Raw genomic sequence first — 27,143 nt, forward strand, 5'->3', positions numbered from 1 at the left:
GTATTGCTAAAGCTTTTGGGCAGGGAGTGCAGTCTACAGTTCCCAATGTTAATCTGCTTGACAGATGTGAGCACCAATAATACCCACTGTTGTCGTTTACGGTCATTATTTGCTCTCTTACATGCAAGACATAAGGTTGTTGGGTATGGTTAGCGTTGACAATGATGTACTGTGCTCACAGACCACAGAGAATAGAGGCCCATAGAGTAACAAGTCACTTTGTAAGGGTTGTGACGCTCAAAAAAATGTATCCACTGTTTTACACACTGGCACTCTTCCTGGGGGCTTGATGTAGTCAGGTAATGCAAGTTTGTGTGTTTTGGAGGAGTGGCTCTGAAGAGATGGTGGTGAATTTTTCAGTTGAATAATTTCAAAATGTAGCTTGCATTTGCTGGTTTCTACAGAGTTACTAACCATATTTTTTGTATCAGAGCAAAAAAAAAATTATATTGGCATATAAAAAATGTGTGAGGGTTAAAATGACACATTACGACTCGCATACAGTAGTTTTTCCCATGACACCATCATTCTAAAACTCTGGTATGATACAACATTTCCCATCTGGCAACGCTGATCCTGTGACACAGTACATTACAGACCAACAGCTTCTAGGGCAGGCTGAGCAACAAGAAGTACATTGCTGCTTTTTATCAGTGGAGCCTGTCTGCCACCTCAGGTCCAGGGATATCCCAAAAACTTGGAGGGTAACATCTCCAGATTCTTGCTCAAGACAGGAGGAAGGATGTAAGATAAGGAGAATACGGGAAGGAAGGGTGTAAGGGAAGGAGGAGGAGAGTATGTAGGAGTGCGAATCCGATATTCTTCAAGGTATAAATGCATTCAGTATTATTATTTTAGGTACAGTCTTGGAGGAAAACATCACTCCACACAAGATCACTGAAAGTCACTGTGATTTGACTGAAATGACCAACCCAGTATTTTTGCATGTTTGCTTAGCCGTTAGCTGCTATTCCATTCATTTCAGCCCAATGTGAATATCAACATGCAGAGACCTGAACTTTGGTGTAATGTTCAGTAAACAGCCTTGCATGTTGTGTAACAGCAATTACACGGATGACACACAATAATGTAACATCGACATGCATAGTGAGGAGGAGAATGTGAGACTGACAGCTTCCTAAACAGTTGTGAAGGTTTTATTTCCATGTTAAGAAATAATACAGATTCTTCTTATACAAACAGTGACATGTCTGAAGAGCTCAGGTGTGTAAAGAGAAAGAGGAGGAGGGGGGGTGAGAAGGAGGAGGTGTAAATGAAGTAGAGGGAAGGCAGCAGGGCAGGTACAACAAGCTGGATAAAACCTGTAATTATTAACTTACGGAGTTTACTTAGCCTTTGACTTTCTCTCTTTCTTGCACTCTCTTTCTCTTTCCCTCTCTGACACACATGCTGTGTTTGTATAGACTGATAAGCTGAGAGAGAGAGAGAGAGAGAGAGAGAGAGAGAGAGAGAAGGGGGGTTGAAGAGGGAGGGAAACAGCCCAGCTAAAAGAGTGAAAACACACACAGGGGTGAGAAAGCCTATGATTGTGTGAGAGGGAGAGCAGATAGGTGCTTAAACACACAGAGGACAGAAAAAGACGACAGAAGAAAACTATGTGAGACACAGAAAGAAGAGAAGAAGAAGAAGAAGAAGAAGAAGTAGAAGAAGAAGAAGAAGAAGAAGAAGAAGAAGAGAAAAGGCAGAGAAATCTCACTGTGAGTGAGAGAGAAGGAAGAAGTGTAACAGGTTTTGCTGCTGTGCTGGATCATCATGTCTCTGAATGGGAAGGTGGCTCTGGTGACCGGGGGGGCTCAGGGCATTGGGAGGGCTGTGGTCCAGTTGCTGCTACAGACCTCAGCCAAGGTCAGTAGTGCCCAGTCTGCTTTAGCTTCATCACTCTAAGGTTAGAACATATATTTTATCGCTCTGTCATTGTAAATGCTCAAATTAACTCAAAGTGCTTTAACTTTTGCTTTTTTGTTGAAGTGTGCATGGACAGCTAAAACTCTTACATTTGACGCTCATGACTATTATCTCCGCTGCACAAATACAACCTGTTCTGACCTCACTGCTCTGATTTCACCTGAATGCCCCTCAGTGGACTGGAACTGTCTGCATCTCTGCTGAGGTTTTATTGATTCAGTGGATGAACTGACAACACTAACATTGCTTAATGCTCTAATTTTGTTTGATGTTTTGGTTATTTAGCGAACTTGTATTATCTTTGATTTCAATCATGTTTGATATATAGCTATTTTTAACTTGCTCTTGTAAGGTGTCCTTGACTGCAGTGAAAAGTTGCCTATAAATAAAATGTATTATTATTATCATTATTATTATTGTCACTTCACTGCTGTCTTTTACAATGTAAGCAGATGTAAGTAAAGTAACATGCATTTTAAAGGCAAGAAAATAAATGCAAAAAGGCTTTTGAAAGAGGAGTGTCAGTTTCCTTCACACGTGTGAAATGAGGGTGACTGTGGTGAGATGAACCTGTCATTAGTCTTGCTTTTTAGTTCCCCATCTGAGCAAACTGTTGTTCACAGCCGCACTTGTCAAACCACAGAACTAACACTGTCAGATGATAGAAAGTAAGCTCTTCATTCTATCCAAAGTGATCTTCTTTCTTTTGCACCAGACACAGTCTGTGTGTAAATAAAAAAAAAATAAAGTTTAGCTTTCTAACAGAGTTGTTTTTGCGGCTCAGGTGGCCATGGTGGACTTGAACAAGGCCTGTGGTGAGGAATGCAAAGCACAGCTGGATGTCGAGTTTGGAGAGGGCAACTGCACCTTTATTTCATGTGATGTGTCCAATGGAGACGCACTGAGAGGTAATTCTAGGACTGTTTTACATCACATTCTATTTGTTGAGTGAGATGATATGAAAACTTTGACATGCTACGAGGCTACACACTCTATCCACTACTGATGACTCTTGTAGCCTGCAGCATGCATGACTGCTCATGAGAAGGTTGCACTTTGCTGACTTACATTTCAACTTCATCATGATGAATGAGGAAGTGACTATTTGGCTACCATTAGAAACTTTTTTTACTGGAGAGATTCACTGTTGCTGCTCTCCTAGTTTACAGCTGGTACAGTCCAACAGACTACAACAGAATACCTGTGGACAAAGTGAAAACAGCAGACTCAGGTCACTCGTGGTCCAGATAAGGTTCAGCTTGTGTAGTCTTGCTTTTCAGTTGAAGTTGAGTTGAGTTTAACATGCCTGCTCATTGCTCTACATGTATATCATGCTAGAGTGTACTAATGCACTTTACTCACCTTCTGCTTTTCTGCACATCTGTCACTGCTGTTGTGCTCGCATGTGTGTGAGTGTGGGTGTGTCAGGGTGAGAAACAGAAAAAGCAGCAGATTAAAGTCAGCATAAGTGAAGTGTGTCTCAGAGAGGGTGAGAGAGGAACAAGGTTTCATTGTCTGACATTGAAAAGTAAACCCCTGCAGGCTAACGGCTGTGGAATGCTGCTTGCTTGTTGCTGCTAACTGTGTGATAGTAGTACTACTGTTGACGTGGACACAGAGGCTGAGCCTGCACACAGCCATGTCAGCAGTTAGGAAAAAGCTTATATTAGGGACAGTGGTAAAGGTGAGGGTTCAGTTTTATGGGTGGGGTTAGTTTGAGACAAGACCACAAGGCAAGTGGTTCTAATCTCCTGGAATAAATGTAAGTCTATGTAATGTCAAAGAAGGAAGTAACCAACGTAAAATAAAGGGTGTGTGTGTGTGTGTGTGTGTGTGTGTGTGTGTGTATTTAGAAGAGATTAATTGTGTATGTCTCCTCAGTACATTTTTTGCAAGTGTGTTTATGTGCAGTTGTGTGTATGCCACGCAGATGAGTGTGTTGAAGACATGTCTGTTTGTTTCTAATTGTGGGGTGTCCCAGCATGGAATGCAGCAGGTGACGACACATGCAGGTTTTATCACCTCAGGTTTCTCCCTTCAGCTGTATCCAGCCCATCTGTCTGCTCACATGAGAAGATAAACAACCTGCCGGTGGCTCATTGTCTAGATGTGTATCCCAAATATTTGTGTTATGCTTTGTCTGTCTGTGGATATTCAGCTGGCATGTCCTAAGTCAGTCTGGCCACATACACAAGGAAGCAAACTTAGGAGGGGCTTAACCTTGCAGTGAAGGGAATCCGCCTCATTGTTAAAAGAACAATGGAATCACTTATTTATGAGTAAGATTAATTTCACTTAATTTTCACAATTTAAAAAAATTAACGAACATTATCAACAGTGTGAAGAAACAATAGTGTTGACATCTATGTACTGTGTTGCAGAGATGTCCACTGAAATTAGTGTAAAAAATGTATAGAATAAAAAATGTCAAGAAAGCAAATATTCTTGTATTTATTTTTTTTAACAGAAAAATACAAATGTACACTGTCTAAATTCAACTTTCTCTCTCTTACTTGACTAAGTCAAGCTTAATTGCCTCGTTAACTCATCATAAAACTCATTTTGTTCAAACTGGACAGGGACTGAATCAGAGTCACCACAACAGTCTTGGTTTGTCTTTCCAGAATTACCTCTGGTTTGGTCCAAATAAATCCTCAGTTCACAGATTAAGATGTAAAAGTATTCCAGCTCTACACGCTGTTTTGACAAGCTGTTGATGTCTGACCCTCTCTCTCTGCCGCTTCATGCCTCGTGTCTCCACCTTCCGTGTCGTCTTCTCCCCAGAGTCATAGTCCTGGTTAGAGTTGCTGTAAATCACCTCCATACTGTATCCCCTGTCTTCAAACTGACCTCCGCCACTCTCAGAGGCTGTGTTCAGTCCAAGTCTGTTGTCCAGATGGGTTCACTGGGAGGTGACTGGGCAGTGGCAGTGACTCCTCCTGCCCCTCTGTCAACAGTGATCATCATAATCTCACAATAATGTAAAACAGTTGAAGAGTAGCTCTTAATTCTGTTAGGGATTATCAGGAAGTGTCATTTAGCTCACACAGTTTAAGATCCTGGGCTGATGTCTTCACTGACAGCTTTTTGTTTCTGTGCAACAGACGCATTCCAGAGGACAGTGGACAAGTTTGGTCGTCTGGACATCGTTATCAACAACGCCGGCATCAACAATGAAAAGAACTGGGAAAAGACCATACAAGTCAACCTGGTAGGCTGATGTAATGTCAGTTTTATTAATACAGCCCAAAACAATCACACATTTCTGCCAGCATTATCTCTCTGTCTCATCTGCCCTCTGAACACCAGCATGAGCCCGTCTGGCGGGTACATTTTTTCAGTTTACAAACAAAATGAACAATGACTAAAATTATTAAAATGTATAACTATTATTGTATGTATTTGTATTTGAAAACAATTCAGTGGCTCATCCTACTCGTAGTAAACAAGTAAATGGACGAGAGGATTTTTTAAAATACAATTCCTGAAATGCAACTGCTAAGTTAGATCAGAGTGAACGATGACGGCATCTTGTCTGTGGTACAATTTACTGAAATTTATTCAAGAAATTCATCATGTCCAAAGTTTTTTTTTTTTTTTTTTAAGTTTATAGAGGCATCAGTTACACGTCAAGAAAAACAAATATTAGAGATTGCTTGCAGATCCCTACATGTAAAAAAAAAAAAAACATTTGTGGACCTATAATCGAGGAATTATGTGGAATTAAATATTGAATGTTCATTCATAAATTACCTGTACTTAATTTAACTAATTTAACAATTACTAATGTGATTGACGTGTTTATGTTAGTCAGACGACTTGGAGCACTTGGTGGAATCCAATGTAAAATCTTGCAAAATGCACTCATAGGCTCTAAAAAATAAAGTACAGAACGGGTGTATTTGTTCATTACCATTGATTCATTCACAACTTTCAAGTTCCACACTTTTGTAGAACTGTGCTGAGAAAGAGCAGGTTACCTATATGAGTCTACATGATATGGGATGCCATGGATGGTTGAAAGCTCTGAGCAGATAGGCAGTCAAAACACGTCAGTTGGAATGTGATCCAGATGTGATCACAGGTAACAACACTCCTGATAGCACTCAGTACTTAGTAAGACCTGAAAATAAGGTGTTACAGTTTATCTGAATAATGAAACTTAATCCTCCCTTGCTTTGCCAGAGTGACCTCTGACAACAAAGTTATTAAGATCTGCAGTAGCAGAATCACACACAGGGCCATGATCACCACTGCCTTAAGCAGTTCGGGAGAAATGGTAGATGTAGGACTCTCTGTGGGCCGGTGTATGTATATACTGTACGTGCACATGAGAGGTGCTACTGCCAGACAGGTTAGTTCATTTGCAAGGTAAACATACATGACTATGTCAGTGTTCGCTAGCAGTCTAATCTTTAACTGCAGCCCTTTGGCATGATGCTCAGAATCCAAATCAACACATTCTCTTGTCTGAGACCTCCACAAGTGATGACAGACATGCTTAAGACAGGAAATGGAGGGCATCAGGGGAGGCCAATCTCTGGTTGGCTACTCACTGTACTGTTGATAAAAGGGAAAAAAAGGCTGAATGTTGTCAAAACAGTTGTGCTGTTCACAGTGACATCAGCCAACTTTAGAGGTCCAACTTTGTGACCATATAAATGAATGTTACGAAAAATGCCTGGAAACACGTCTGACCTGAACTGTCTATATTTGAAGTATGCAGTGCTCATTGTATCAGTGACAAAATCACTTTGTGTCACTATGGCACTGAAATATTAGCTTGAAATAGATCATTTACAATCTTACTTAAAACTGAACCGGTTTGAATTCATGTACAGTATGTCAGCAAACTGACTGCACTTTTTGTTTTGCTTAATGAAATGGAGCAGCCAGTCCCGGTGTCTTTCCTCAACCTCTATTTGAAACAGAGGCTAATCAGTAGAAACCTGAGGAAGGAAGATATTACAATGGATGCCAGTGACCCAGCAGTATCTCAGACCATGAAACAGAATACAACAGGCCCAGTGTCCCAGCAGATAATGGAAAACATACAGCTCTCTAGTTAATCTGACAACTAGGAACTGGTGTTACTGGCCGATTTATCTGCAGCTCAGTGTTTTCGCTCATCAGGTGTTGAATCTTCTCTTACAAATATTCTGCTGACAGTGTTCACCTTTAAAAACTGCATCACAGACACAGACAAACAACTGGCAATCACATATTTATTCTCTTATTCACAGAACTTCTGGACACAATGTACAGACTGTTACTGCAATAAAAGCCAAAAGGATAATTTGATAACTGAATATCACAATCCTCAAAACGTACTATTGAGAATCAACCATTTACTGTAAAAAATAGTGCACAGAGACACTAAGATGTCTCCTACAGGTTTCTGAAGAGCTAGAATAAAGCTCACAGTGGTTGGTACTGGATATCACTATCTTGGCAGTGCCTGATGCCAACAAATCAAAGATGAGCAAAAACATGAAGGGTGGGTGGGTGTGGGTCGACAACTGCTTTTTCTGCTGATAATGTATAAGGAGGCTGCTGTCAGACTGGAGGCTTCACTGTCCCTAAAAGACCCCAGCTCAGGTTTCTCAGAGTGTTACACCCCCCCTCCAGGCAGTTCAGACCGACTCCAGCATTACATCAGCAGCCTGCATAGAGGTAGCATAACATGACATAGATATGTTAAGTTTAATCTTTTTTTCCTTGAATGAGTTACAGTCATAGTCCCCATATTCTTCTCACAAAACAAGAATATCTATTAATTCCAGCTAGTGACAGCAGGAACAAAACATTAGAAAACAGGAGTCAAAGTCATTTCAGTTGTTCTGAGCAGAATATCACAACAACTGGCCAAACTGACATGACTTGTATTCATGATCCCCACAGGATGATTCATAATCATCCTTTGACCCCCTATCCATTCCTGTACAACCACCAATGTCCCAAAATTTGAACCTCGCCACAATAAATATCAGAATCTAAAGTTCAGTGGACAGATGTAGTGAGTACATCCGGGCACTAAAGTAGCCAAAAATCTAATGGTATAAGATTCAGAGTCAGTATCTTCCACCACTGAACAGTAGCATTGTTGTACTGGATCTAGATTTGTTATGTGGTCTGAAATAATCATGTCATAGAATATGTAACATCATTTGCTTGAATTGGGGAAAAAAAAGACAGAAGCAAATCATAATTACAGCTATTGTTTTCATCTTGACATAGAAGATATTTGATGGAAAAGTCATTAAATAGTATTTTGCTCATGTCTTTCCATATAATCAGGCTTATAGTGAAATCTTTTTAACTATCCAAAGCCAAATATGCTGATCTTTGTGAGAACTGACAGAAGTGAGGACAGATGTTCACAACTATAAACGCCCTCACTTATCAGTATGGTCACACATTCTTTCCTTTCAGTTTCACATCCTGCTGCACTTGGCTGGTGTGAAGATTACCACTGTGACCATTTTCTCTCTTTTTCTTTATAGACCTCTGTAATTAAAGGGACCTACTTGGCACTGGAACACATGAGCAAAGAGTACAGCAAGGAAGGAGGCACCATTATCAATGTATCCTCGATGGCAGGTAACACATACACATGTGTATGCACATATTCATTCATCAAACAATATTTTTTATCACAAATTTGTTAGAAAGATCAGCCTCGTTACTTCTACACAGATTGTACGTTGGTCAGACTGATTATATAACCATTGTAGTGACTGGTAGAGAACATTATGGCAACATAAACATGAAGCATGTATGAATTCACATTTTGTGTGATTTGGTGCCCCCCACAGTTTCTGAGTGTTATAAATACAAACCCAAGTTTGTACAGTCTGTCAGATGCACTCTACATTACATGCTAACTACAAGCAAAACTCGTAACAATGTTTTGTTTGAAAGCTTTTGTCTTGAAGTAAAATTGTATGTTCAGACATTTTGTGCCATGCAGCAGTCAAAGTTTATACAAGCACAGAACTCTGGTAACAGCACCGAACGTAGCCTGATCCAGAGACAATAACACTTGGTTGTAGCATGCTAACAGCTAAACCTCTGTTGAAATTAGCTTATTTGGCTAATGATTAATAAAAGCAAGTTGACAACTTTGCTAAAAGCCAAACATGAAGCTAGTACGACAACACACAACCTATAACCTTAGCAAACCAGCTAACTTTACCGACTGTTCAACAGCAACAAGTCTCTGTGTCTGTCTGCTGCCTTTTATTTAGCGATGCTGTTGCCAACAACTTCAAGACAGCCTGAGATTAACTCTCTTCTTTGGCCTCCTCTTCGGTCAATCTCTTCTTAGCTTCCACTGTCTGCGTTGTCTTTGGTCTCCTCACCTCTGTCATGATGATGTCCATAGAGACTGCTGAGCCCAGTTCCATTGCCCACTGTACTTGCCCTACTCAGGTTCTGGTGCCCATTGTGGCCCGTACCTGAAAAATATATACATTACATTTAGAGTATACACATTTTAAACAATTTCAGAAATACTTCCAAGCTATCCTATGAGGGATTTCCTTCACCATTAGGGCAAATATTGACACATCTTATCTTGGAAGATACTCATAAGCAAAAGTACATTATCTGTGCAGGATACTCCTTTCAGCTAAGTATTCACTCAATATGAGTCAAACATCAACTTTTGCCTAATTTCATCTGTGCAAAACATTTGTAAGATAAACATGTCTGCAATGACACAGAAATGTTAGTGACACTTCTGGAAGTAAGCAGCTTGAGCACCTGTTCCTGGGTGGGATATATTAGGCAACATGTTGTCCTCAAAGTTGATGTATTAGAAGCAGGAAAAATGGGCAAGCGTAAGGATTTGAGCGAGTTTGACGAGGGCCAAATTGTGATGGCTAGACGACTGGGTCAGAGTATCTCCAGAACTGCAGCTCTTGTGGGGTGTTCCCGGTCTGCAGTGGTCAGTATCTATCAAAAGAGGTCCAAGGAAGGAACAGTGGTGAACCGCCAACAGGGTCATGGGTGGCCAATGCTCATTGATGCACATGGAGAGAGAATGCTGGCCTGTGTGGTCCGATCCAACAGACTAGCTACTATTGCTCAAATTGCTGAAGAAGTCAATGCTGGTTATGATAGAAAGGTGTCAGAATACTCAGTGTATCACAGTTTGATGCTTATGGGGCTGCATAGCCACAGACCAGTCAGGGTGCCCATACTGACCCCTGTCCACTGCTAAAAGTGCCAACAATGGGCATGTAAGCATCAGAATTGGACCACGGAGCAATGGAAGAAGGTGGCCTGTTCTGATGAATCACGTTTTCTTTAACATCACGTGAATGACCAGGTGCGAGTGCATCGCTTACCTGGGGAACACATGGTATCAGGATGCACTATGGAAAGAGGGCAAGCCGGCGGAGGCAGTGTGATGATTTGGGCAACGTTCTGCTTGGAAACCTCGGGTCTTGCTATCCATGTGGATGTTACTTTGACGCATTGCTGCAGATCATGTACACCCTTTGATGGCTGTGGCCTCTTTCAGCAAGATAATGCGCCATGCCACAAAGCAAAATGGTTCAGGAGTGGTTTGAGGAGTACAACAACGAGTTTGAGGTGTTGACTTGGCCTCCAAATTCCCCAGATCTCAATCAAGCATCTGTGGGATGTGCTGGACAAACCAGTCCAATCCATAGAGGCCCCATCTTGCAACTTCCAGGACTTAAAGGATCTGCTGCTAACATCTTGGTGCCAGATACCACAACACACCTTCAGGGGTCTAGTGGAGTCCATGCCTCGACGGGTCTGAGCTGTTTTGGCACCAAAAGGGGGACCAACACAATATTTGGCAGGTGGTCATAATGTTGTGCCTGATCGGTGTACATTTTTACTGGAGCTACTACCACACAAATGTAGCAGCAGCAGCTTGTAGGAGGAACCTTGACCCAAAAACAGCACCTGCTCACCCCACTCCATTCAAAACCTATGCCCTTCCGGACCCTCAGGTGTTTTGATTACAATCTGTGGTCGCCTTTAATCCCAACTTTTTACGACTAAGTTAAACCTCAAGTGTAGGTTTGATTTAGTCTCGTAAGCTACACTTTAACCTATGGCATTGGTGCGCAACTGGGGAATAAGGACGCCCAAGGGTGTCACAAGTTAAATTCCAGGGGTCACCAGATGGTTCTGGTGAGAGTAAAGTAAACAATATATTCCAGACTGAGTAATAGTTTTCACATTTCCTGTACCAGTGAAAAAGACCATATGGAGTTTCTTTGTGAGAGACTTTTTCTCTTTGCACATCTTTAACGTGCATACAAATGCTTCACAACACAATAAAGGAAAGGCAAAAACCCAATAAGGATAATATGACCTCTTTATAGGTTTTCTGACACTGCCTGACAGATGAAAGGATTAAAGCAATATGAGCTGAAAATATTCAGAGATATAATATGAACAAAACTTCTGCTCAGCTCTAAATGGCAGACAGCTCCTGTTAGCTCCTGGGGAAGAAAACCAAACATAACATCAAACACGAGAGACATTAGTATTCATTTGGAGTTGTGTTTCAATCCTTCTGTCCAATGTATTCACTCTCCATTTGACTTTGTACTGAATTCCAACAAGTCCTGAGAAACAAGATTTGCTCTTTAGCTGCTTAATGTTTCACTGTGTTCAGTAGCTAATTGCTATGTCATTTGGTGCCGGACAGCTGGTGTACAGTGAGTATCTTTTGCATATTCCTACCCTGTTCCTTCTTCATTATGACTGATTTGTATGGAATTTTTCCTATCCAGTGGCCTGTTTTCTTCTCTGAACAGTTCATTGTTCAAGTAGCTGCTCTCTAACCAAAAGAGTAAACAGCCCATCAATAACAAGGAAGGCAACAGCACTGCTATAGAGCTGTGTACCTTAGTTCACCTTTTAATCTGTGTGAAAAAACATTTGCAACTGTCAGCCCACATTTACAACAATGTGAAGAGAGTTCCAATTAGTCAGGGTATACAGGTATACTGTATGCACTAAGGGCGTTTTCACACCTGCCTTGTTTAGTTCGGTTGAATCGAACCCTGGAGCGTTTACCCCCTTGGTGCACTTCGTTTGGGAAGGTGTGAACACATCAATCGCACTCGGGTGCGGACCAAAACAACCGGACCGAGACCTTGTGGAAGAGGTGGTCTCGGTCCGGTTCCAAACAAACTCTGGTACAGTTCGTTTGTGGTGAGAACATGATCCAAACTCGATCCGACCCAACTGCAAGAAGCATCAGTGCTTAACCCCAAATTTCCACTGGATACGTGTCCGCTGCGTTACGGCCCGATCAGGTGTTTTGTTCCGCCGTCCGGTAACCCCCGGTTGCGTTTTGAGTCGGACACAGTGCAGTACGGTAGGCAGCTGGCATCGCGAGGCCAAGGAGTTCCCGCGATAATCACATGATCACTTGCAACTGCAGTTATAGATCTGTGTCATAAAAACAACAACACGAAGTGTTCCCGACCGAAGGATCAGAAGAAGAGCTTGTGTTTGTCTCTTTTTTGAGATTTGTGTGCTGGTGTAAACACGGAGTGTTTTATTTTGAAAAGTAACCGGATGTCAAATTGTTGTTGTTTCAGTGCTTGACTTCCTGTCTGCTCGGTGCTAAATTCAGCTGAATTGCTGCCTCGTTTTCGAAATTTAGACCAATTAGAGAGCAGTTTCCTCATGCATCACACATTTTGGTCCACCTGTAAATGCTGCCGTGTGAACACAAACCAAACTCGAGGCAATAAGCAACATTGTAACAAGTTGGTCCCTGATTCGGACCAGAGCAAACGAACTATAAGTGTGAAAACGCCCTAAGACTCTAGTCTCAAAGCAACCTGTTTTTTGTTACCTTCAGTTCAGTTTCACTTCAGTCCACAAAGTACTCCACTAAATTTGCAAGAACTATGCTTCTCCTGCTCTTTTAATGGAATTTCAATATTTGGTCAGAGTACTAAAATGTGAGAATTAGTTTGACCTGTGTGATGTTGTTGTGAGATTCCAGAGGATGTTCTTGGTTCTTGTAGTCAGAAATATCAACATGTAGATCTAGAGCAGTAGAACCTCCAGTAAGAGCAGGCATATGGTTATCATTTCTCACTTACCACACTTGTGATAACATCTGTGTGTGTGTGTGTGTGTGTGTGTGTGTGTGTGTGTGTGTGTGTGTGTGTGTGTTATCCTTGCCTTTCCCATAATAAACACAGACTTGTCCAAACACGGTCAAGCATTTGCCAAGCATATTGTTTTGGGGGAAAGAATGTGTGTGTGTGTCTCCGTGTCTACATTAAAGTAGACATGGACACACACATGTGGAAGTGGACCATGTGAGACTGATCTAGTTTATAGTCCTATTTGGTTGGCTTTTGTCAATCTGAGTGCTGATTCAACAGTCCTTCAGCCAAAGAAACCATTCAGATGTCTAGAAGTTCAGATCATTAAGGACATTTATGTTCATTTTATTTCTACCTCTTAACTTTGTTAGTATTAAGCACAAACGTTAGCCTTTAAGAGCATTTGGCCGATTTCTTGACCGATATTGGCCCATCACAGAAAGATCGCGTCAGTGTATATGTTGTCGATATTAGCTAATATGAAAACTTTTGGGATTTTAAATCATGCTTGGCGTAATTATTCAAATTTGAGTGAAGTTTCCTGTTTAGGTGCACTGCTGTTATTTCAGATAATAATGTTTGTTGTTAAACTCAAAAATATCCTTTTCCCTTTACATATTTTTGTCATTCTAAGGAATGACTAACTCTAGCGTTAATACAGAACTCTTCACTTTATTTTCACACATGATCTTAAAGATGTACACTTAAAACAGCAGAATTCTACAAAAAGCCTACATCTGAAACCAAACTGTTAACACCAAAGTGAAAAAACAGTCACCTTAATTATACGGCAGTGTTCAAAATCAATGTCAACATCAATGTGCTTAAATGAAAAATAAAATAAAAAACTATATAATAAAATTAAACACATTTGTCTACATTGGCCAAACCACTAATATTAAAGCTGCAGTCTGGGGTTTTGAGAAAAAACTGGACTCAGCCAGAAAATTTGAATGAGTACAGGTCCCTCCTCCTTCCCCTCTGCTGCTTCCCCCTGCCTTCAAAGCCCCTTCCCACAGAGGAGCCTGCTGTGCACGAGCAGGTTTGTAACCACAGTAACAGAGGCAGCAAATAACCAAGATGGCGCATTCAAAATAACAACAAAATAAGCCCATTTCTGATCAACTAAATTACAATGACGAGGGCTTCATTCCAATCATTGTATATGTATCGAGTAACAAACAGTATTCCTCACACTGCGGTAGACGGAGTTACCAGCTAATCATTACCCGGTGTAACGTCTTTCATAAGCATGAGTTACATTACTTCTCTAAACTAATTAAACCACTTCAGAGTGCCGCCACCATAGCCTTGTGGTTAAAACATAGAATTAAACATACATCAAGCAGGGATCCTTACTTGTCCAGCAGAAAAGTCCTTACAAATCCTGCAGCTCCCTCCACCTCTGAAATTACACCAGATATTTATCCTTGTTTTTTCTCTTCTTTCTTTATTTTTGTACTGCTTTTGTTTGTCAGTCTTCTTGTTTCTCCTCTTTGACGTGGGCAATGGTGGGGCATTTTTCAGCTCTGTTGTTGTTGTCTGTTCTTCGCCATTGTTTACAGATTGAGCTTGAACATATCTGACCAGGTAAGAGAAGACAGTAGCCCTTTTTAGATAGAAAAGGCGGCACATTTGCTCCAAGGTAAGGACAGCAATGTGCCGGCCTGTCTTTCTAAAACGGAGGCATAATATTCCTCCTTTTCCAAAAGCCGCCTCTGAGGTAGGCGTAAACATGTGACATGACGTGAAGCACGAAGTTGGGCTGTGAACAATGACAACCAATTTGTCTTCAAAATAAGAGCTTTACATTGCACCCCATTGGAGTTTAGAACTAGGTTCTTAGCACGGGGCTTTTAATTTGAAACTAGCAACCGTTGTCAGCTTGCCAACTCAACAACAAGCTAACACAACCAAACAGCTACAGAGACCGAGGAGATGCTAGCATCTCCTGGATCTCAGGGGCTGTCCAGTTGTTCATCTTAATGTCTGTGGATGAAATGATGGACTGACTGCTGTGATCAGCTGTTTGTTGGCTGTGGGTCACACAACAGTGCAGGTCATCGACACCTCCGCCAACCTCACGCAGAGGCCAGCACATTGCCGCCTCGTTTTTAGATAGCAGGCGAGGCGGAAATAAGTGTACCCTCAGAGGCGAAAAATCGGCGGACCAAAACAGACCCCCAATTTGCTGGCCTCTGTCTAAAACCGCGGACCGAGCCGCCAAAAGGCAAGCAAATTGGCGGCTTGGTGCCCTGTCTGAAAACGGCTACTGTGCCTGTGCGGGGGAGGAGTACTGCCCAGTAGGCGCTGCATGAGGGAAGGTGGCTGCCAGCACCGTATGCACGAGAATGATAGACACTTCTCAGACACTTCCCTTTGCTCTGATTAGCTGTGTTGACCTGGGAGCGGTGGGTTCTTGCAAATCAAATTACAGCCAATGGGTGGAGCCACAGACAGTGGATTTTTACACAGCTGACCTGTATCTTATTCTACTGTCAGATTATAGTGACAATTTTAGCAAATATAACAAACAAAAAATAGTCACAGACTACAGCTTTAAGGCAAAGCAAAGTTGAGTTGAGTCTGTTAAATACTTTAGATATTAAACAGTCTTAGTTCTGTGGACTTTGAGCTTTGAAGCATCAAGTTCCAAGCAAAGTTTTTGGTATAGCTCAAAGGTACTCTTCAGCTGCCTGGGATAATTTAGATTCAGTGTTTAGGTCAGCCAAGGAAGACAGAGCAAGCCCTTGCAATACCTTCAAGTCAGGTGATGACTTCCACGCCCTCAATAATTATTCCAATGTCCTGTGGGCTGTAACTTGTAGAAGCTCCGGCCTTTGTGATCACAGTTACAGCCACTGCGAGTCAAGTTCCTCCAAGTCAGTGTACGGCTGCATGAAATTGTAATCAGTGTCACCGTATAAATCTGTCACAAAACAATATTGTAGGCATATCACATAACTAGACAGATACATCTCTAATAAATGACTAAGTGTCAGCCTTGTCAATGTACAGGTGGATGAGCTCCACGAGGCGCAGGTACAGTTGAGCCACGTAGTACCACGTAGTGGAAAAAAAGGCATAAATGGCCCATGCTAGCAAACAGGCTCAACAGTACACTCTAGCCTGGCAAGCTACATTGCAGCCCTGCAACACACACAGGCGTCCACACACTTCTCCTCTTCTTCTTCTGCAAATGTATGCATGAAAATAAATAAAATTGCAACTCCACAACGTAACAATGTTAGTACACTGACTTTATGTGTGTTTTTAAGTTAACTGACTTCACAGTTACAAAAATAAACGTGTGGATAGAATATGAACCTTCTCGGGAAAAGTCTGACACAAATAGGAAAGAAGTACGGCAAGTGCTGTTAGGAGAACAAGATACCCGCTATACTCCTAGTGATAACTCACCACATTTCCCTTTATGGAAAGGTGTCAAACCTTAACATGAAATCCAACATACTTATTTACACAATTTCATAACAACAAACTGATGACATATCAACAATACAAGGAATATAGGAAACATGAAACCGGAAATGTTAACTCACATCCTTCAAAATATAAGTTTATACTTCTTCCAAATGTACAATGAGCTGTTCATTACATGGCAAAAGAACGGCACTACATATGGAACCACGATCAAAGTGAAATTACCACAGGTAACTCCGCTCTACAGGCTGCTCTTATTACCACACCACAAGCTGGCCAGCATGGGCCGCACATATTACTCAATCATAAACTCACTTTACAAGCATCCGTGGTGTGTTGAACACGCTACATGTATCATGCCAGCTAAGGCCCAGAATAGCACCCAGGCTCTTAAACAGGTGCTCCTTATTACCCAGCCACTGTCTGTGCAGTGAATTATGATCTGGCCAGAACAACTGCCCTACAAGGCAAGGCAAGTTTATTTGTATAGCACAATTCAGACACAAGGCAACTCAAGTGCTTTACAGGCGCATACAAACTACATTAAAAGACATAAAAATTTCTTTTAAAAGACATTAAAAATTGCATTAAAAAAGACATAAAAACAAGTAAAAACATTAAGAAACAAACATCAAAACAAGTAGGCTAAAATAGAGCTAGCAAGAGAGCTAGCAAGATTTGAAAGTGGCACCTCCTCTAAGGCCCCGTCCAGACGACAACGTTTTTTTTCGAAAACGCACACGTATTGCATCGTTTTGGCCGACCGTCCATACGGATCCTGAAAACGCAGCGCCTGAAAACGCACTTTTTTGAAAACGGGTCTCAGGGTGGAGAAATCCGAAAATGCAGCCCTCCCGTTTTCATGTGGACGGCAAATCCGCATACTTTCCAAAACGATGACGCGATCGCCCCACCCCGCGACATCCCATAACAACAACAACAACAATGGCAGACTACATGCTCGTGTTCGCGCCGCAGAAGACATTGAGCCTTTCTTGCAACTTACTCTCCTTGTAGTTGAGTGTGAGTCGCAGCAGCAGTTCGACCTCATTATCGGTCCACACAAACGATTCTGGTTTCCTTGCACTAGCCATTTTCATCTTCTTCTTCTTGTGTTCGGTTTCTCCGTCTACTGTCTGTTTACAGCGCGCAAGATTAATGTGCATGCTCCGTGTCTTCTTCTCCGTTTTTGGTGAATGTCAAGCGCCACCTAGAGGCCTGGAATATGAACTACAGCGTTTTCGGTCGTTTTCAGTGGATCCGTATGGACGCAAATATTCTTGAAACGATGCCGAGGAAGACGGAGAAAAAAAAGATCGTTTTCGCCCGTGTGGACGGCCCCTAAGTTCCACCCCCCCCATCCCGTCAGTGCTCCGTCCAAAGCCACGCCCCCATCCAGTGGAAATTGGGCCGACTCATTAGCCATTCTCATGGCTAAAAACAACACACAAAGAAGCTAATGTTAGCATTGGGCTAATACAAGCTACAAACGTAGCCAAGTTGGCAAACCTCACATATTTCATGAAAATAACAAATCCCCCTGAAACAAAACAAATAATTACCTGTCCAACAGAAAGAGAGCAACCTCTGCATCACTTTTCAAGCCCTTCACATGCCCCATTTGTCTCCACCGCTCAAACGCAGCACCGATGTTGACTCGGTCCGACTCTCTTTATCCAGAGCCTTTTTCGTCGCAGCCTTTTCTGCCTCAGGCTTTCTTTTCCTTGCCTTTTTAGCGGGGTGAGCTGTTACAAGTAATGCTGGCTGCATTTTCTCTGCCATTGTAACCAAATGAACGTCTTCTCCTGCAACCCCATATTTCTGCAGAGTGTGCTGAATATTTCCGGCATCAGTGAAACGTGACGCGTGCACGCGCGGAGGAGGGAGGAGGCAGATTTTTCTCAGTCCTACAGCTGCCACAGAGGTCCGATTATTTTCGTTCCTTTTTCTGAATACATAATGTATTGACTATTCTCAGGATAGCAGGATCATTTCACCCAGTATAACAAAATGTGTTTCTGAACAACATTACAGACCCTAGCTTTAAAAGAGGTGAGAGAAGGAGCAGACCTGCAATTTTCAGGGAGTTTGTTCCAAATATGTGGCGCATAGTAACTGAAAGCTGCTTCTCCATGTTTACTTCTGACTCTGGGGACTGAAAGCAGACCGGTACCTGACGATCTCAGAGGTCTGGATGGTTCGCGGCAGCAGATCAGAAATGTATTTTGGCCCGAAACCATTCAATGCTTTATAAACCAACAACAGGACTTTGAAATCTATTCTTTGATAGACAGGAAGCCAGTGTAAAGATCTAAGAACTGGAGTGATGTGATCTACTTTTTTGGTTCTTGTTAGGACTCGAGCAGCAGCGTTCTGAATCAGCTGCAACTGTCTGATGGAGTTTTTAGGGAGTCATGTAAGGACACCATTACAGTAGTCGAGTCTGCTGAAGATAAATGCGTGAACAAGTTTCTCCAAATCCTGCCGAGACATAAGCCCTCTTATCCTGGATATATTCTTAAGGTGATAGTAGGCTGACTTTGTAACTGTCTTAATGTGGCTGCTGAAATTCATGTCTGAGTCCATAATTACACCGAGGTTTCTGGCTTGGTCTGTAGTTTCCAACATTACAGACTGAAGCTGAGCAGAGACTTTAAGTTGTTCTTGGATCCAAAAACAATTATTTCAGTCTTATCTTTGATTAACTGAAGAAAACTCTGACACATCCAATCATTGATTTGTTCAATGCATCTACTCAGGGTATGTATGGGATTATAGTCCCCTGGTGATATGGTTATATAAATGTGTGTGTCATCTGCATAACTATGGGAGCAACCTCAAAAAAGCATTACACTGCTGCTCTATCCTTTCTTTCAGCATTTGTCTTTACTTGGCATCTGTGGTAGAAGGCTATAAGCCATCAGCAGGAGTGCTGGAATTAGTAACTTTCCCTGTTCTATCCTGCTCTCTGCGTGTTCCCCGAGTAGACAGAACTTCCTCTTCATAGAGTTCTCTGTCCTGATTGGATAAAGTGCTGGATGCCAGAAAATGTATTTTGTCTTTTACTTAAGTTGCTGACCAAACACATTCTAGCAGTGATTACTGTTGTAATACAGAGCTATTTAACACTTATTTTAATCAAAATAAATACAGCAACACGATTTTATACTTTGTTTGACTTCATGAAGGGAAAAATTAACTATGTTTGTCCTGAGAAAGAAAGAAACTCCCAGTTACTCTCCTTACACAGCCTGCATCTTAGGAACTCAGAGTAATGTAGTGAAGCTTGTATTGAAGGCTGCATCTGTGACACCAAGTGGAACTGTGCAGGGTTCCAGACTGGTCTTTGCTCTGTGTTGCTGCTGGTAACATGTTTGTTCTCTTGTCTCCTTTTGTCCTTTACAATCAGCCTTCTTGCATTCTCCTCATCAGCCTGTCTACACTGCTACTAAACATGGAGTCATTGGCTTCACGAGAGCTATAGCGGTAAGACACACTCACATCATCTTCATGTCATCTTTAACTTTTGTGGAATGTGATGTATTCCAGGCAACTCAAAACTCAGCAGCTCGTCTGTTTTTACAGGACGCGTCCTCTCAGGGTGACTACGGCGTCCGCATCAACGTCCTGTGCCCGGCCTTCGTCGACACCCCTCTGCTACACTCAGTGGAACACGAGGACAACATGGGAAAGTTTGTGAAGTTCAAGGACGACTTCAGACGCAGCATGACAAAGTTTGGAGTTTTACAGTGAGTTAACTCCCACACATTACTCTTTTCACATGGTGTGAATTTATCATGGTGGAGGGAGATTTTAGATCCTTTACTTCAGTTAAAGTAAATACCACACTGTGAAAGTCGTGGATTCAAAATCTAAAGTATAATCAGCTAAATGTACTTACAGTCTGAAAACTAAAAGTTGTCTTTGTGCAGTAAGGTAGTCGCTGCTGTTATATATGATGTTTTTAGATTAACAGGACAACTATGATAAGATTCAATATGTGCCCTGGCCCTTCATCAGCTCACTTTGGGGGTTGAATACAGTCAGAACTGTGCCATGCTCCACACCAGAGAGACCAAACTGTTTATTTTATGACTCTGAGGTAGGCTTCTTTTAAAGTTCAAACTGTGCAGTTTAGAGATGAGAAGAGGGATTAGTGACCGAGGAAGTTGAGGTCAGATGACTTCCTCATCACACACACACACTAGACATGAGATAGACTTACATTCATTTCTTGTAGACTTACTCTTACCCTAACCATAATAAAGAAATTTAATTCCCAACTTCACCTTAACCCAAGTGTCACCCTAAAATTGAATGATTCAGAGAATCCAGCATTTAGGCCGCACAAATCTGACAGACACAGTGCGAGTGGTCTGCCACAAATATAGAAAAAACAAACCCAGACCAAAACACACACACACACACACACACACACACACACTACCTAAGTAATTAGTGGTGTATTTCCTGTGCAGACTTCCATCCTAAAAATACGATACAATAACATGCATGTGTGTGTGTCTGGGTTTGTGTCTCAACACTCAAGAGTTTAGATGAGGGTTGACATTAGGCATGTATTGGGTATGTTAGGGTCCATGGTGAATGTGTACCTATTCTCAATACAAGTGATGAAAACAAGGCTGTGTGTATTTTATTTTAATGCCCCCTCTGTGTTTATTTCAGGCCGTCGCTGATAGCAGAGGGTATGATGAGGTTAATCATGGACACCACTCTGAATGGAGCTGTGATGAAAATCACCTGCTCCAAGGGAATCCACTTCCACACCTATGAACCCATGTCGGCTTGAGCCTTGACACACTGGATTTTGCTGAAGAGAACAATGGAGCGCTTTAACCTGTGTGACTGCTGCAGAAACTGGTTCAGAACACCTCAATTCATATCAGAACACAGTCAGAGCATTGTCCAAATGGGACAAACTGACCTGAACAATGCCTCATCATTTATTTACAACTGTCTCAAATGAATGCAATCCAACTTATAGTTACATACACTGCCTGATTTTAATAATTATGTTTATAATATGATAATGATGATCATAGTTATTAGCAAATTTATTTTAAAAAGTAGAGTGTTTCCACTGCCAGCCAAGAAATGAGCTGCTTTCATTGAACAGTGTTTTCATAGCAACTGTAACAATTATTATTGAACAGCTTCATTATATGGTTTGTGTAAAAAAATAAAGAAATGGTGTGGTAGATATGAGACTTATTTATGATTTCACTATGTTTAAGTTAGGCCAAGTACATTTAAAAACACAGGATCCATGTGATAACATTTTGTGTGTCCATGAGTCTTTCCAAGTGGGTCTGTAGAGATCTGTGTCCACAGTGAAACGTAACATATAACAAATACCTTTTCTTCATGCAGCCTAGCTAATCAAATCATTATTTCAATATGAACATAAATGCAAATTGAAGACAACATCTATTCTGTATGGTCCACCACAGCCAGGTTTAAAGATGTGTAACTTAAATAGGAAGTTCTTAATTTTGTTGCCACACAGCAAGTCTGTGATAAGGCTGCACACACTGTTACTCTGCAAAGTGACAGCCTGTTACACCTGCCGTCTCCAAAAGTAGTTCTTGTCAGTCAATGTATCTTCAGCTTCTGTTATCAGACAACGGAACGAGAATGTCATACTTAAACTTCAGCTTATAACAGCCTATGAACGGCTCTGTTGTGTATTTGACTCTCGCAGTAGGATTGTTGATTTCCTCTCTAAACATTGTTTTTTATGATGTAAAAAGTAATGGGGGTAGAAGCTACATATCTAATTAAAACAAAACTCCTTATCTTTACCTCATGTGAGGACAGATCACTCACTCATAATAATGATGGATAGCTCTGTGGTCTCCTTTGAAAATAAAAAGACCAGTGTTATGTGATGACATTAATACTGAGATTACAGTCAAGGACAAGAGTTTCAGTTGTTTAAATTAGTAATATACAATTTATCGCCCATGGACCAAATCTGGCCCATGAGCAGGTGATGGAAGGCGAGCCGACCATTTCCTGTTTCATAATAAAAGTAAACTGATTCAGACTAGGATTTTTTAATTTGTTTATTTATATACTGTTATATACTGTTTATACTGTTTAGTAAATGTCCCTCCCACAGATATGGCTACTGGTTACTAACAGGCTGATCTTTTCATGATGGCCTTTCAGCATGGGGAAACCAAGAGCATGGACCAGAGGGAACTGTTTAATGTTTATTCGGACATGTTAAAAGACAAAATAAGACAATAAAATAAAATTTTAAAAGCAAACAAGCTTTGAAAACATCACGCATACTGCAAAATCACTAAATCCCACCAGAGAAAAGCAAACAAACAAACAAGCAAATATTTGTTGTCCGAATAAAAGCAGGAAGGAAGCGTGAACTTATCGAGTCCTACCCCTTTTTTATATCTATATTTAATATATTTATGATAATCATTCTTTTTTTCTGTTTCAATTATCAGGCACAAATCAAGCATGAAATCAAAGATTCACATCATAGAGATAATGAATAACACGTACTTATATAACAGAACAACCTACGCATCCTATTCCATCATATATCCATTCAGTATGGTGTCTTTGAACATTCGTTTGAACTTATGTAATAATGTACATGTTTTCAGCTCCTTGTTACAATTATTCCATAAGGTGACTCCTTTGACTGTAATACAGTGATATCTCACTAGTTGATTCTTGAATTGATTGGTTCCCCTCAGGCTGTACCGATTTTCTTGAAATTTAAACAACTCTTGGATACTGCTGGGTAATAATTTATTTTTGGCTTCATACATCATATGAACTGCTTTGAAGTCTACCAAATCGTTAAATTTTAGAGCTTTTAACTTGATAAACAATGGATTTGTTGTTTCTCTGTAAGTGGTTTTATTTACAATTCTTATGGCTCTTTTTTGAAGGATAAAGATTGGTTTAGTATTTGTTTTGTATGTGTTACCCTACACTTCCACGCAGTAGCTTATGGAAGTATAAAGGAGCAGTACAAGGTGTATGCTTGGTTTAGAAAATCTTTAACTTTGCAGAGTACTGCAATTGACTTTGATATTTTAGTTATGATGTAGTTTATATGCGGCTTCCAGCACAATTTATTATCAATTATTATTCCGAGAAATGTTATTTCAGACACTCTTTCAATGACAGCATTGTTTATCATGAGTTTCCTATTTGAGTTTATTCGTTGATTTCCAAAAATTATACATTTTGTTTTATTTAGGTTCAGTGTTAGCTTGTTGTAATCAAACCATCTCTTTAATTGTTTCAATTCTATTTCACCTGTAACCATGAGTTGTTCCAAGCACAATCATTGTTAATAACTTATATTTAACTTAACTTAACTTATATACTTAAATATGCTGTTTAGATATAATATAAAAACATTGGTCCCAGTACTGAGCCCTGGGGAACCCCACAACTGACCTTCTGAAATTGAGATTTGAAGTTGTTATTAATTTGTATGTACTGATACCTATTCTCCCGGTCAGGGGCGCTGCCAGGGATTTTGGGCCCCATGAAAAGAAATATTACTGGGCTCCTGTATAGCCGGCCTTAAAATTTGTTATGCTGTTTACATAAAACTGTGCATTTTAATGATATTTTTGACTATAATTTCCTATATGTGTGAAAAGAACAACATGACAGTTACTTGGTAGGGGAAGCACTGAACACTCAGAATACAATGGAATTTAGATTCATTGTCTGCAAGTCTGCAACTTTAATGGTCAAAATATAAAATTCTCTTAAATTAAATTACCTGAAAAATACAAATGCATGACATACATGAATTATATAGAATTTCCTGTAATACCATTTGAAATAGCATCACCATCACCAGATTCAGGTTTCCTCCCACCATTCTGTTTTACTGTCAGTGATTTGATCAAAAATAACAAAAGAAAATGTGATTTTCACAACCAGTACCCTACTGCTCACTGTCTCCCTCTTGTAGCCCTGCATTTAGGTCTAATTTATCTCCAAATTTACTATTACTATTATTATTACTATATATAGCAATACCACACAATTTCTCTTTCAAACATGCACATCACCCCCCACACACACACTTAGACCAGCCACTGCACTCAATGTAAAAACTGTATGCTGTCTTACATTATGTTTTTGTTGTTGTTTTTATTAAGTTTGTTATATACGTTTATATTTTGTTTTAAAAAAATCTATTAAAAATAATAATAATAATAATTCATCTCCAAAACTGTACGTGGTGGAATAAGGGTTGGGGTGGAAAAAAATACATAGATGAGGCTCTATGGTCGTTGCGATTTAATATTAATAAAGTTTCTCTGATTGGATTGAGAGCAGTCACTTAGTCTGCAAGCACCTGAACATTTCTCCTCTTTTCCTACTGCAAAGCAAGGGGTGAGAGTCCCAAACTACTGACCAAACAGTATTTCAGTGAGTTTATAGTTCAGTTTCAGTGATAGCTAAATTTAAACAAAACAAAATAAAGTTATAGGCTATATGTTTTTTTAACCATTTAAATAATTCTGAAATAAATACAGACTATGTGTTTTTATTTCAGAATGATCTTTATTCATTAATTTCAATTTATCTTTTTTTCCATAATAATAGATTAATTCAACACAGAGCTGCTCACCTCCTTCCTCAGTTGTGGGTAGGCCTACTGGGGCTGGTTCAGGGGTAGGTGGGGGTACTGGAGCTGGTTCAGGGGTAGGTGGGGGTCCTGGGGCTGGTTCAGGGGTAGGTGGGGGTACTGGAGCTGGTTCAGGGGTAGGTGGGGGTCCTGGGGCTGGTTCAGGGGTAGGTGGGGGTCCTGGGGCTGGTTCAGGGGTAGGTGGGGGTACTGGGGCTGGTTCAGGGGTAGGTGGGGGTACTGGGGCTGGTTCAGGGGTAGGTGGGGGTACTGGGGCTGGTTCAGGGGTAGGTGGGGGTCCTGGGGCTGGTTCAGGGGTAGGTGGGGGTCCTGGGGCTGGTTCAGGGGTAGGTGGGGGTCCTGGGGCTGGTTCAGGGGTAGGTGGGGGTCCTGGGGCTGGTTCAGGGGTAGGGGGCTCACGGGGCTCACAGACAGCTGCGGCTGGTGCTGCTGCTGCACTTGACGTGCCTGTTCAAACATGCATCATTTTTGACAGGAGGGGTGGTCAACTGATTAAATATGGGCAGCTTGCTAAACGTGAACAGTGACATCTAAAAATCCAGAGTTTGTGAGAAAAGTGAGCTAGCTTAAAAACCACAAGGTTAACGTTAAGACAAACAACAAACTAATGTGTTCCAGAACTTTCCACCACATGAACCAAACCCACCTTGTTTCTGGAAAAACTGGGTGACATTCCGACGCCCCTTTGCTTCTCTCCCCTGCCTAATCTTTTTGTCTTTCCTTTTTTGGCTACCGACTACTGAGGCACTTTGCCTTCTCTCGGTCTCCTTACTGACTGACTGAAACACGGCACCGCGCAGCAGTTCAGTTGATTTGATGGGAGGACCGAACCATTTTACGTAAGGGGGGGGCCTTAGTGTTATTATCAGTGCATTAAATGATGTATATTTATGATTATAAACTAAAAAATTAGTGTCATATTGTTTTTGTCAGTATTACAATTTTATTAGGGGCCTTTCTGGGCCCCTGTCAGTTATGGGCCCCTAGAATCCTTCCCCTTTTCCCCCCCTTTTCGGCGCCCCAGCTCCTGGTAACTGCCAATCCAGGATAGTGCCACCCCACTGACTCCATATATATGCATTTTTTTTTAATAAGAGATCAGGGTCGACAGTGTCAAATGCTTTTTTTTAGATCTGAAATATTCCTATTGCATATCATTTTTTCTCTATTGAAATTGTTATTTCTTCAACAAATTCCATTAATGTAAGTGAAGATGTCCTGTAACCCCTCAATCCATATTGCTGATCACATAGTATAGCCTATATAGAGTATACATAGAAAAATCTGGCAGTAAAGAGACAGGTCTGTAATTTGACAGCTCATGTCTATTTCCAGTCTTGTATATTGGTATGACCTTTGCTATTTTCATTTTTTTAGGGAAATATTCCCGTTTTTAGAGATTGATTGCAAATATGAGGTTTCACCACACACTCAATGATGTTTTTAACAATAAACATATCGATATCATTCCAATCTGTGGACTCCTTACTCTTAAATGACTTTACAATTTCAAAAAATTCTTTTTCATCTGTTCTCCTTATAAACATTGATTAATTTACAGTTAAGTCACCACTTTTAAGATCATCTCTACTATCATTTCTTACAATCTCACTAGCCAGACCAACACCAACAAAAAAATCATTAAATCCATCTGCAACTAAATTCATATCAGTAAATATATTGTTCTTTGCCAAGAAATAATTTGAGTATTCTGATTTTGCAAGTTTTTGTTTGATTATCTCATTATCTCAGTACCTTCAATGTTTGTTTGAAATCACTCTTGTTCTCCTCTAGTGATTTACTGTTGCAATCCCTTTTGCTGCTTCTCATAATTCTTTTCAGTTTGTTTTTAAAATTTTTATAGATGTTCTCTGTTTCGGTTGCTCTTTTCTTAGAAAATTCCTTATATAGCTGATTTTTCTTCTTGCATGCATTCTGTATTCCCTTAGTTAGCCATGGTTTTCCAGCAAATTTTTGCGTTACTATCC

At 40.8% G+C, this 27,143-nt stretch overlaps 1 protein-coding gene and 1 long non-coding RNA gene across 3 annotated transcripts; one reads left to right on the forward strand and one right to left on the reverse strand.

Annotated features, from left to right (window-relative positions):
* The first annotated feature begins 1,552 nt into the window (after nt 1–1,552).
* Nucleotides 1,553–22,551, forward strand: hpgd (15-hydroxyprostaglandin dehydrogenase). 2 transcript variants are annotated; one of them, XM_030434271.1, is made up of 7 exons: nt 1,553–1,866; nt 2,711–2,834; nt 5,031–5,137; nt 8,430–8,526; nt 19,894–19,970; nt 20,070–20,233; nt 21,171–22,551. In XM_030434271.1, the coding sequence occupies exons 1-7, from the start codon at nt 1,774–1,776 to the stop codon at nt 21,292–21,294; spliced, it is 786 nt and encodes a 261-aa protein (XP_030290131.1). In that variant the 5' UTR covers nt 1,553–1,773; the 3' UTR covers nt 21,295–22,551. The 2 variants fall into 2 exon arrangements, with proteins under 2 accessions (XP_030290131.1, XP_030290141.1); XM_030434281.1 differs by having other exon boundaries at nt 1,711–1,906.
* LOC115591890 (uncharacterized) lies at nt 5,465–18,107 on the reverse strand. The gene is made up of 2 exons (XR_003986031.1): nt 18,047–18,107; nt 5,465–9,383 (listed from the first exon to the last, which is right to left on the reverse strand). It is a non-coding gene; the product is annotated as an uncharacterized LOC115591890 (long non-coding RNA).
* Nucleotides 22,552–27,143: the final 4,592 nt, after the last annotated feature.

This window comes from Sparus aurata, chromosome 1 (assembly GCF_900880675.1).
Source record: "Sparus aurata chromosome 1, fSpaAur1.1, whole genome shotgun sequence".
Lineage (NCBI taxonomy): Eukaryota > Metazoa > Chordata > Actinopteri > Spariformes > Sparidae > Sparus > Sparus aurata.

Excerpts from the sequence above, each read along its gene's own strand:
- hpgd (XM_030434271.1), top strand. The coding sequence starts at position 1,774 with ATGTCTCTGAATGGGAAGGTGGCTCTGGTGACCGGGGGGGCTCAGGGC. Across the intron at positions 8,527-19,893 it reads CAATGTATCCTCGATGGCAG|CCTTCTTGCATTCTCCTCAT; the intron begins GTAACACATACA and ends CTTTACAATCAG. Across the intron at positions 20,234-21,170 it reads ACAAAGTTTGGAGTTTTACA|GCCGTCGCTGATAGCAGAGG; the intron begins GTGAGTTAACTC and ends TGTTTATTTCAG.